The sequence below is a fragment of the Diabrotica virgifera genome, chromosome 3 (genome assembly GCF_917563875.1).
Source record: "Diabrotica virgifera virgifera chromosome 3, PGI_DIABVI_V3a".
In the NCBI taxonomy this organism is placed as follows: domain Eukaryota; kingdom Metazoa; phylum Arthropoda; class Insecta; order Coleoptera; family Chrysomelidae; genus Diabrotica; species Diabrotica virgifera.
Genome location: NC_065445.1, coordinates 180,256,393 through 180,269,477, shown reverse-complemented (window position 1 = coordinate 180,269,477; position 13,085 = coordinate 180,256,393). Strand labels below are relative to the sequence as shown.

Below are 13,085 nucleotides of genomic sequence, written 5' to 3'. Positions count from 1 at the left end.
TTTTGGCATTTACTTGTAGGTGAGCGTTCCTTAGTCTGGTGAAAACTTCTTTCAAATTGGCAAGATGTTCGTCGAAATCTTTTCCGATGACCATAATGTCGTCGAGATAGACCAGACAGATTTTCCATGTAGGTCCTCTAAGTACTAGCTCCATTAAACGTTCAAACGTGGCAGGTGCATTACACAATCCGAATGGCATCACTTTGAATTGGTAGAGCCCATTTCCAGCAGAAAATGCGGTCTTCTCTCTGTCTTCAGGGTGTACTGCAACTTGCCAATAACCGCTTTTGAGGTCCACAGTGGAAAACCATTTCGACTCAGCCAAGGCACTAAGTGTATCATCAATACGGGGTAGTGGATAGCTGTCCTTCTTGGTAACGCTATTCAGCCTCCTGTAGTCGACACAGAACCGCGTTGAGCCATCTTTCTTGGTTACCAACACCACTGGAGAAGACCAGGGGCTACTCGACTCTTCGATGACATTCTCCTTTCGCATATCTTCAAGGATGGCAAAAGCTTCTTTTTGTTTTGCAAATGGAAGACGTCTTGGTGCCTGTCTTATGGGGTTGGAGTTGTCAGTGTTAATCCGATGTTGGACTAAGTCAGTGCGGCCAGTTATTTCTCCTTTAAAGAATATGTCACTTTCGTTGTTGATGAACTCTTCTGCTTTTTGGTATTCATCTTCAGATAGATGTCCCCATGACTTCTTAAGATTTTCCAAAATTTCAGTGGAGAGTTGGTGTGTACTGCTAGCTGTTGGCACGTTTTCTTCTATTCTGGTCACTCTTACAACTGGCTCGCATATTCCAAGCACTTGGCCCTTTTTGAAAGTAATTTTATTGCCATTCGGGTTGGCCACCCTTACTGGAACGGTCTGCTTATCCCCATCTACCAAACATCTGGCCACAATGACGCCCTCATGAATCTGCTCGTCTGGTTCTAATAACATGGCTCCCAAGCCACCAGATGCATCAATTTGTGCAACCACGATCTTTTCACTGTTAGGAGGGATCTTCGTGTCTTCTGCTACTAACATCTTTAGCCCATTGTGCTGCTTTCTGGAGGATGACAGTAGAATTTCTTCATTTCCGACGACTAAGGTCCTGTGTCTGACATCTACAATAAACCCATGTTCGGACATAATGTCGACACCTAGGATGAACTCGTCTACGATGTCGGCTACTAGGACCATTACTTCTATCTCGATGTGTCCCAGCTCGATTTTTACGCAACTGTCCCCATAAACAGTAATGTTTTCGCCTGTCGCTGTCTCTAGTATGGGAGATTTCGATATTATTCGTGTAGATGACTGGTCCAGTAAACGTTTACTCATAACTGACCTAGTTGCCCCAGTATCGATGGTAAAACTGCATCTGTCGCCATTGAGAAGTCCATCGGCAACTAAGCTGTCACTACTTCGTCTTATTGTGGATATTGAGAATCTGGGAGCTTGGGACAGGTCAGCCAACGTGCGCCCCTTGACGTTGACTTCTTTTAGTTTTCCGAATTGCGTTGATATTGTGGAGCTTGCCTACTGTCCTCTGATCTTGTACGTTGTCTGCAATCACGTTGAAGGTGGCCTATCAATCCACAAAAATAACACTTTGGGCGCCCCTGACGTTTTTGCTTCAAAGATTCAGCTATTGGGCCAAGATATTTCTCGAATTGGGCGGCCAACACCTGGGACAACGTATTTAGATCGCCTTCTTCCACTTCAGCAACACCTCTTATTTGATGGACTTTGCGTTGATGGCGGGACACATTCTTCACGGCTTCGTACTCCAATGCTGCGACAATAGCGTCCTTCAATATTTGGTAGCGTCCTCTTCCTAGTCGTAATGTTTGCTGGAGGTCTACATCTCGCAGGCCATCAAGGAAACATTGGATGGTAAACTGGTGTAGAAACTCTTCAGGGGCTTCGGGCCAAGCGAGTCGTGCCATCTTTTCTACTTCTGCTCCGTATTCTTGCACAGATTCGTTGGAGCCTTGGATACGCACTTTTAGTTGGCTCTGGTATACTTGCTTCAAATATTGGCTGCCGTATCTTAGTTCTAGAGCCGATACGACAGTCTCATATTTCTTTTGTGCGTCCTCTGGAATGTTTCGGAGGATTTCTACAGCCTTACCTCGAAGTGCTAATATGAGAGCAGTTGCCTTCTGTTCATTTGTCCATCCATTATTCTGTGCAGCAGCTTCGAATTGTCTTCTATACACTGGCCAGGATATCTCGCCATCAAATGTAGGAGGCTTAATTATTCCGTTGACAGGGGAACAAATCACTTCTGGTTTACCTTCAACTCTCAGTTTCTGGGACTTTTCAACCTCTAGGCGGATATTCTCAAGAGTTCTCGTTACCTCATCGTGCCTTTTTTCTACTAGGCCTCTTGTTACTTCAATCTTTTTAATCATGTCTTCTTTTGTCTCTTCGATTTCTTTTTTCATATCTTCTTTTGTCTCTGCGATTTCTTTTTTCATATATTCTTTTGTCTCTTCGATTTCTTTTTTCATATCTTCTGTACTCACTTTTGAAATCTCTATTTTTGAGATAAGTGTCACGAGCAACTCTCTGTCTTCTAGACGACGTAAATTTTCTGTTTCTTTTTCTTCCTGCCGACGTTTGTCTTCATTTTCTTTTTCTTCCTGCCGACGTTTTTCCATGGCGGCAATCATGTCTCTAATTTCTTCCATCGTCTCGCTTCTTGTTTTCACCATATAAATTCTCTTAATCCCACTTTACTTCTGACACCAATTGTTGCAATTCTAGATGGGTTCAGGGATTAAGAGAATTGTTACTCTGTTTTAACAAGTTTATTAAAATTCCTAATAAACTAAAGTACAAAAATAAGTCCTCCAAAATTCAAACGTGACAAAAACAATTATTATGACAAAACTTCTAAATTGACAAATATATCTGTCAGATTCCTTATTAGTCTGACTTACTCCATCTACTTACACCTATGCTAGGTGATTTATAACAATATATATATATATATATATATATATATATATATATATATATATATATATATAGCTTTCCAAATAATCCTATACTAAATTGCTTACTAAAGCAATAAAGCCATAAAGCACAGCATGAAGAATAGTCCTATTTCCTATTATTCACTTCTTGCATTTTCGTCGTCAGCAAACATGTGGCCGCTGAGATCACCCGCTCCGCCCGCGCGGCGCTACGAAAGAAATAATTACAGTGACCGCATAATATGGGTTTTTGTCTAAAAAAAAACTAGAAAGATTGAAAAGTCAATTGAAGTTTACATTTCGGAATACATATATTGAACCTAAGATTAAAAAAAATTAATCATTTACGATAAAAAGTCGACGGCGATCAATGTGTTAGAATGTATGTGTAATGTATGTAATTTAAAATAACATTTTAATCAAACAAATAAGTTTTTCATTTTCGGTTTTTTGTTTTTGAAAAAAATTTAGGTTAACCTCCAAAAAAGTCTTGATAAAGAACACCAAATTGTAACCTCTTTGCATTAGCGACGTCAAGAAGTAGGTATTTGTATTTTGTATTTGAATTACATCGGAGCAAAGTATTTTGTATTTGAAATACAAGCGCAAGAGTATTTTTGTATTTTGTATTTCAAATACTCATATACAGTATTTTGCCCAACTCTGTGCACTTTGCAATTTTCATTGTTTTAAAATCACCTGTCGCAACATCAAATAAATCAGTATATTTATTTTTCTTAATTAATTTTGCTTCGACTACAGATTTTTTTTCTTTTAATTTTTGCAGTTGGGATACCTTCAAAATCAGACTCAATTTGTTCTGGTACTTATTCTGAGCCGAACAATATTCAGGTTGAGATATTATGTTTTCACAAAGCACATACTTCAAAACGAACGTAATAAACAAGCCAAGCATATACTTCTTAATATGAACTACAAACTAATTTGCGGAGTTACAGAGTACAGATTCAGACCTACCCAAATAAGTCAAAACAAAAGTCGGTACGCTCTTAATTAGAATTGGAAATAAACACGTTGCGCAACACGATATTCAAACTTCAAACTGTTTGAAGAAGTTTGATTTCAAGTCAAACCTAAAGATATCAAATTCAAGTCAAGTCAAACTTTTTTACAAAAAAAGTTTGGTTTTCAAGTCAAGTCAAGTTTGTTGAGTAAAATCAAACTAGTTTGACTTGATACATCTCTATTTATTTTTCACTTTTTCCTAAAAAATTCGAAAGGGATCTCGTATTTTCATCATAACTTGCTTAATTTGGATGCTATTAACTTCTTCTAGAGCTCATTTGACAGGTATTCCAAAAGTACTTTGATAAGTATTTAGAAAATATATTTTATAAAATGCATCGTTTTCTCGTTATTTAAGTTTGAATATTTAGATTTGAGTACCCGTCGAAAAAAAATATACATTCAATTACCCGTAACTCACTTTGAATTAACATTAGTTTAGTTCTGTAAGTGAAGACTGTATTAAATTCTTTCTTATGTTCAATTTTGGTAATAATATCTTTTTTTTAAAAGCTCATAATTTTTGAGTTATACGTGAAAAACCGCTTTAAAACATGCATTTTTTTTAAGAAAAAATAAAATTTTTGATCTTTAATAACTCAAAAAGTATTGATTTATGTTAATAACTTTATATAACAAATTTTGCTTGGAATTTATTCCTCTATCGAGTTGTGGTGTTATTGTTAATTATATTATTTTCACCCCCGAAAAGGGGTGGCATCCGCCCCCAGCGTAAAAGCGCAAGTTGGCATCATGTCATCTTTGTTCCTTCAGGTATCCTCTAACCGCTCACCAATTTTCATGGAAATCTATGGAGGTTCAACGAAATCGGAGGTGAAAATCTTCAGTGACTCCACTATATTTATAATTTGTTACCTTCTATTTTTTTGTCTAAAAGTTCCTCCAGTAAGGTCTATCTCCAACAAATAGAACATTTTGGATATGTTATGAGAGCAAATATAGAAAACATGGAAAGACTTATTATACAAGGAAAGGTGGACGGCCGAAAATCACTAGGAAGATCCCCAACAAGATGATAGTTTATCCACTTAATGGGGATAAAAATTAGAGGAATCACAACGGTTGATCGGAAAATATCGACGAAGCTCGTATTGCTCAAGCCAATAGAAAGAGTAGCAAGATATCAAAATAGGACAAAATTATGAAAAAAAATTGACTGACCATTTACAGCTATTATAGGTCTGGATCCCGCGTATGAAAAAAAAGTTGATTAATAGCAAGCTGAAAATTTGTTAATAACTTAAGGGTGTCTAGTCGGATAAACTTTGATATATGGGAACACTGTAACAGGGGCAGTTTTAATTGTGGAACAGGTTAAAAATTTGGAACGGTTAGACCACGAAAACGGCACATTTATTTTGTCTGACAGAACAAACTTAAACTCTCCGAACAGAGATTAAACTCTCGTGCAAAAATCAGACTGCTATTTATCACCTGTCATAATTCCTGTCATTTGGCATATTCTACATGTTCCACTCATTAAAACGCCCATTTGGTGATAAATAGCAGTCTGATTTTTGCATGCGAGTTTAATCTCTGTTCAAAAAGTTTAAGTCTGTTCTGTCGGACAAAATACATGTGCCGTTTTCGTGGTCTGACCGTTCCAAATTTTTAACCTGTTCCACAATTAAAACTTCCTCTGTTCCAGTGTTCCCATATATCAAAGTTTGTCCGACTAGACACCCTTAAGCTATTAACAAATTTTCAGCTTGCTATTAATCAACTTTTTTTTCATACGCGGTATCCAGACCTATTATTGAAAAGTGAGAGCACCCATTATTTACCAAGAATAGCTAATTTTATAGAAAAATTTTGTTCGATAAAATTACAGTTAAAATGTTCTAAATACATTTTTCTTCAAATTACATTTTTTAAAACTGGAAGACGTTTTTCTCAAAATCTGCTACACCAATCTCAGTAAACCAAAGTTTTTTTGATCTTTATACAACTACTAAATAAACCACTAACAATTTACAAAACCCCACCTTTTTAGTAGAGGGTTAAATTCACCCCCAAAACATACGTTTCTCGGACTTTTTATAAAATCGCACATAAAGACCATAAATACATACAGTGCTAGTCAAAAGTCCGTACCCCCCCTCGTATCTTTTGAACGGTTATACCTATAATAGTGAAATTTGGAGGGAGGAAGTAAATGGACGTAAGCTTCTTAACTAGTCATGACAGGTGACGTAATTATGACAGGTGACGTAATTATGACAGGTGACGTAATTATGACAGATGACTTTACAGTGCCACTGTGACAGATAATTTTAAATGGGACCTTGTGGCAAGTGATACCTCGTTTGAAAGGTATTCAAAATACCTATTCAGTCATGCTAGTTTTGTTTGAGTTTAAGCTAATTTTAATGAATAAATGAAATAAATATGAAATTGTAGTTTCGCATTTAATTATTAACAATTCAAAATTCCGCATATGATTATTTGCCAAAAAGGTTGAAGTTGACGTAAAAACTACTAGAGAATTGAAAAAATTCAACTTTTTTAACAAAAAAACCATAGGCGGACATTTGAACTTTTATTAATTAAATGTGAAACTACAATATTATACTTATTTAATTTATTCACCAAAATCAAAATCAACTAGAACCCAAAGAAATTAGTATGACTGAATAGGTATTTTGAGTACCTTTCAAACGAGGTATCACGTGACATAAGGTCCCATTTAAAATTATCGGTCACAGTGACTCTGTAACGTCATTTGTCACTATTACGTCACCTGTCTTGACTAGTTAAGAAGCTTATATTCGTTTATTTCCTCCCTCCAAATTTCACTATTATGAGTATACGCTGTGAGCTCGTACGTAGAGGGGATATTTAAAAATTCGCGAGCGCCAGTAGTGACAAGTCTGTAAACGTTTACTGGAAATTTGACATAAATGTCAAAGTGATTAATTTAAAATTAAAATTAAAATTAAAAACATTAATTATAAAAAATATTAGTTGGTCAAAGCTGTGGTATATATTTTTACCATAAATATATTTACGTTTTAAATACTGATTTTTTATTAAAACAATACCAAAAATTAAAAAAATAAAAGAATAAAACACACAAACACATTGAAAAATGCCACAAATGATTTCTGAACAATAATTGTTGCCAAAAATTTTAATTAAATACGTATTTTTTGAAAAATATATAATATTCGCGTATACGTCATGTGGGAATATACACAACCTAAACGTTTACACCATAAACTTTTTGACTTTTGTTTATTTATATGAATCAAATTATTAGTTTGATTTTTGTCGAATTAAAATACAACAAAATATAGAGTAAGAAAACGATATATTAGATGAAGATTTGTAGAAAATTTGTTCGTAATCAGATTATGTAAATGAAAGCATTGCCTACTAATAGGTAACTACATTATTTTTTTTTACATTTTCCAAATAGATAGGTATGAAGATAATTTTTTATTGGAATACAACTGAAACATTTAGAATTACGTACCTGCGGCTTTTCAAAACTATTTAAAAAGTCACTATAATTATAAATTTGATTTTATTTCTGTCCTCACAACAATAAAAACTAATATATACAATATTTTTGTTTACCGATAACTTCCATATTGAACAAAATTATTGACAGATCATTTCAACACCCAATCAGAGCCCGTATAACGACTAATACCATACTGTCGGTGTGCGCATGCGCGCAGATCAATAAAATTTCACCCTCAATGAAATCGCGCCTAAAGAAGTATAACTTCAAAAATCGATTACAATTTAATTACTTTTTTGCGTTGTAAATATTAAGCGATGACAATTAAATAATAAATTTAAAAATTACCGGTAAAAGTTGCATTAGTAATCCGCTAGGAGCGACACCAGCGAATCTCAGAGCGTATAACCGTTCAAAAGATACGAGGGAGGTACGGACTTTCGACTAGCGCTGTATATAAAAAAATATCTTTTCAGAGGTTTATGTATTAGTTTTAAGTCTCACGAATTCAATCCCGTTGGAATTAAAAAAAATGTTACAGGAGGGCAGACAAGTGTCTCCCAAATTAAAATGCATCTTTTGGAAGACGCCCTCAGTAGTGCAGTGGTTAAAAATACAGTGTACCTAACTAAAAGTGCCAAATAGTTATTTTCCTAACAAGTGCAGAAAATCATTCTTTTCCGCACGCGACTGCAGTTTGCCGAACGACGCGAAGCGGGAGTTCGACAAGCAGTCGAGTGCGGAAAAGAGACTTTCTGCAAGAGTTAGGAACAATATTTTTTATAAGAGTCTTTAAAAAATTACCAAATCTTAATCAATTAATTTAATTAATATGAAAATACATACACAAATTAATTCTTTGACAAGGTTATCAAAACCAAACTTTTAATATAAGTAATTAGTTAGCATGACGACGATCTTGGTTTCCATGATGATGATTCAAAACGACTGTTATTGTCTACCGATTTGACTTTCGAATATTATGTCAAAATAATTTTATTTCATCGAATTGTCAGTAGCAATTGCACAAGAGCTCTGAAATTATTGAATTTTTCCCGAGTGACACTTTGACAGTTTTAATTTCACGAGCCGAAGGCTAGTGAAATTATGTCAAAGTGTCACGAGAGCAAAAATTCTATATTAATTTCAGAGGTCGAGTGCAATTTGTTGCGATTATTTCATGAATAAAACTGTTCAAAACCAAAATTTTATTGTAATTTATTTATGTAAGTACCATTAAACACACAGTTTTTATAAATATTTGACGAGTGAAAGTCATCATTTTATAATTTTTAAAACATTAATTGTCATTAATGTCACTGAATGTATTTTTTCGTAGCAACGAAGGGCATCTGACATAATATACTTAACGACGGGAGGTTATCAAAAATTATCGATTTAATTCAGATTTCTGTAGCTTTCTATTGGTCAGAATCTCCTATGAATGAAATAATCAGTAGTAATTGCACAAGAGCTCTGAAACTATTGAATTTTTCCCGAGTGACATTTTGACAGTTTTAATTTCACGAGCCAAAGGCGAGTGAAATTATGTCAAGGTGTCACGAGAGCAAAAATTCTATATTAATTTCAGAGGTCGAGTGCAATTTGTTGCGATTATTTCATGAGTAAAACTGTTCAAAACCCAAATTTTATTGTAATTTATTTATGTAAGTACCATTAAACACACAGTTTTTATAAATATTTAACGATTGAAAGTCACCACTTTTATAATTTTTAAAACATTAATTGTCATTAATGTCACTGAATGTATTTTTTCGTAGCAACGAAGGGCATCTGACGTAATATACTTAACGACGGGAGATTATCAAAAATTATCGATTTAGTTCAGATTTCTGTAGCTTTCTATTGGTCAGAATCTCCTATAAATGAAATAATCGCGTTAATTTCATTAAAACAGGAACACAATAAAATATATTTGAAATAAATTAGTAAATAATATCTAAATATTATTTTATTGCATGTATTATAATTACTTTAAGGCCATATTAACATATCTAAATTAACACGCGTGCGGAAAAATAAAAAACCGCGTGCGGAAAAGTAACACGCGTGCGGAAAAGTGAAACTTTCTAAACTAAAATGCGTGCGCGAAAGAAGACATTTTTGCACGCTCGTAGAAAAATAGTTTTTTTGAATACGTGAAAAAGTTCTTAATGTATAAAAAAAACAATCATAAATATAATTCTTTAAAAATATTTAAAAATTCTATTTTTCGAATTTATAAAGTAAAAGTCTCCTTAAACCAAACATTAGGGTAAATTCCGGTTTATTTTTTATGCTGTCATAATGCTTTCAATTTTTCATCTTCGTGACTAGAAGTTGGTGGGTAGGCTACGTTAATACACTTAATTATTATAAACATAACTTAGCAATCATAAGATAAAACTTTTATTTACATTTCGAACAAAATTTCAGTACTAAAGAAGAATATGCTTAAGAATTTTTTTTCTCGATTTTACTAACCCAATGAAACAATTTTTGTGATATCCCGTATTCCTCAAATTATTTCAAATTATAAAGATTTGTTTGGAAAAAGATACTTTCCTAAATACTATCTCTCAGTATGAAATTACCTCTTTAAAAGTTGATGGATGAAACGTGGTACTAAACGATGGTACCGAAGTCACGACATTGCTGGCTCTAAGTGGTAATGAAGAAGGCACTGGTCTTGACTCCTAAAACAGAAAGGTCATTACAATTTCGTAAATACGAGTAGTGTTGTTTAGACAACATTGTATTATTCAGCATTGTATTATTGTTTACTGTGCGAAGTAGGATTTTATTTGATTTAGTTTTTTTTACTTGTCTCGAGAGAACCAGTACTTTGTTATCGATAATTAAAATGGGATGCTCGATATTAAATAATTAAGCATTAATCCAGAATTACATAAAAAGTTCATAATAGTTAACTTTGTAATGTATAAAAAAACAAAAACAGCAAAAAATATAATTTTGAAACGGTTTTCTTGTAGTATGTTTTGTATTGGTAACTATATTTTTTAGAGTAAATCATGGTAATTACTAATTACTAATTATAATAATAATTAATGGAAAGGACACAAATAAAAGAAATAAAATGAATACACCATATTGAAATGAATTTGAACAGTATATTATATTTCTGTAGAAAATTTTCCAAGTAATAGTTACTAATTGCATAAAATTTCAGCTCAAACACTTTTGGTTTCAAAACTGGCTAAATCCAGTAAAGTGGAACGAAAGGATAGGAAAGAAAAATGTTTCAAAGAACTTTCTTATAGCTCTCGAAAGTTGCCTTACGGAGCGTTCAAGTAATAAGTAACGCAGGTGGAGGGGAAGGGGGGGGTCAAAAATGTTCAAAAATTTCGTTACGTAATATTACAGTGCGTTACGCAGGGGGGAGGTGGGGGTCAAAAATCTTCAAAAATTGCATTACGTAATACTTGAACGCTCCCTTATCATGTCTACAATAAAACTACAAAATATTTTTGTTCTAGGTTTACATCTTAAAAGCAGGAGCTTTGAAAAGATAGGTTGTTAACAAAAAAATACAGAAAATTTCAAATATTTTATATTATATTTAACCTGGTGCCGTAGTTAACATTGAATGAGTGAATACTATTCACCCGCAAATAATTCGAAAAGTATTGACTTAGCGAAAAAACTCAAGAAACAAAAGTTGCTTAGAATTAGTTAGTTTATCCATTTCCGGACTTATTTGGACATATATTTTTTCACCTCCGAGAGGGGATGAAACGCACCCCAAGGTCAAAATGCACATCGGCACAATATAACTTTTTTCCTTTGATATATATATATATATATATATATATATATATATATATATATATATATATATATATGCGTATGCCAAATTGCATGTCAATCGAAGCGGTTCTTTAAAATTTTGAGCAAAAACCGTGAAACAATGTACTACAATGTCTTACTTATACCATTACATATCATACATTTTTATCTACTTTTCATATTAAGACTACGGATGTAATTAGTTTTTATATTGATTCCAAATTTATATTATTATAAATTGTGGTTTCTCAAAAATATATTTGCATTAATATTGAAAAATATTTAGGTATCTAACTGGGATTTTTAATTTTTTCTATACCATTCAATACTATCAAAAAATATGTATTTTTTTTCTAATCTCTGAGTGACAGATAAAAATGTATAAGAATCATTAATAAAAATTCCCCAATATTCAATCCATTGGGATTTTTTAAAAAATTTTAATAAATATACCTATTACATAGAAGTGGTTTTTAATTCATGTTAGAGTTTTTTAATTAATATACTTATAATTAACATAATATATTATATATAATATAATTAAAATTCCTTTATTCAATTTTAAGAATATTATTTTAATATAGGTACTTATCTAATTTATTTAAAATATATCTCAATAAGAACATTGTTATCTGGGAAATAAACAAATGAAATGACGTTTATTAAATGTCATTTACTGTTTACATACGATAAATGTTCCAGATAGACCGCATGACTGATCGCATTAGGCTTTTATAAGAATAGATTACTACAACAAAAATTGGTTTTAGCCTAATAAAAAAAATAATAAAAGCAAAGAATTTATTCTCAGTTATTAAAAAAAGGATCTTTTATCATTTTTAATTAACAGGAACAACAATCCTCAATCAGCTAATCGTGTCTACTGCTTGATATAGGTCTGCCTTAGTTCTTTCTAGTGTTTTCTACACTGGGCCGCTTACAGCCAGTTTCCTGATATAGCCCGATCAAAGAACAATCTGACCCCAAAAAAAAAATAAAAGAAGGATGAAAATTTGGGAAAAGGTAGTTGAAATTGTCTATTAATATATAATTAAGAAAAAAAAAAAAAAAAAAAAATGAATAACCATTTTCAATTTCGTTGCAAAACGAAAATACAGCCGAACCATATTCCAGTCCAATCAGAGAGTGCTGCAAGCACCTCTACCGGTTTCGAAACTCATTAGTCTCTCATCAGGAGGCACATATGCTGCTCTCCCTGATCCAACCAAAACAAACCCCAGCGTGCAGTCCCGAATTGCAACGAACGAAATGGCATAGATGCCCTAGCGGCAACTGCTAGCAAAAGACTAAGTTTTCACTCTAATGGCACACAACATATCCCACCAGAATGAAAACAATGGGAACCTTCTCTGGTTACACCTCCGAGGCTTCTACAATTTGCAAGCCATACGGATGCTGAGACTAAGGAAGATGAGGGAATTCTACAATTTACAATTCACGTCACATCTGCTCAGCGCGGTAAAGTTCCAACGAGACTGGTTCCCTTCATACTCCACACAGAGTAAATGTAAATCAAAAATGAATAACCATTTTCAATTTCGTTGCAAAACGAAAATACAGCCGAACCATATTCCAGTCCAATCAGAGAGTGCTGCAAGCACCTCTACCGGTTTCGAAACTCATTAGTCTCTCATCAGGAGGCACATATGCTGCTCTCCCTGATCCAACCAAAACAAACCCCAGCGTGCAGTCCCGAATTGCAACGAACGAAATGGCATAGATGCCCTAGCGGCAACTGCTAGCAAAAGACTAAGTTTTCACTCTAATG

At 33.5% G+C, this 13,085-nt stretch overlaps 1 protein-coding gene across 8 annotated transcripts in view; it reads right to left on the bottom strand.

The window, feature by feature from the left end:
* LOC126881421 (mucin-17-like) overlaps positions 1-13,085 on the bottom strand; it is a 440,757-nt gene that overhangs the window by 134,766 nt on the left and 292,906 nt on the right. For all 8 annotated transcript variants that reach the window (XR_007696844.1, XM_050645687.1, XM_050645690.1 and 5 more), the window contains exon 5: positions 10,084-10,185. Coding sequence is in view for 7 of the 8 variants with exons in the window: in XM_050645687.1 (XP_050501644.1) it covers positions 10,084-10,185 (102 nt within the window). In the remaining variant the exon portion in view is untranslated. The remainder of the gene's footprint in view (positions 1-10,083; positions 10,186-13,085) is intronic.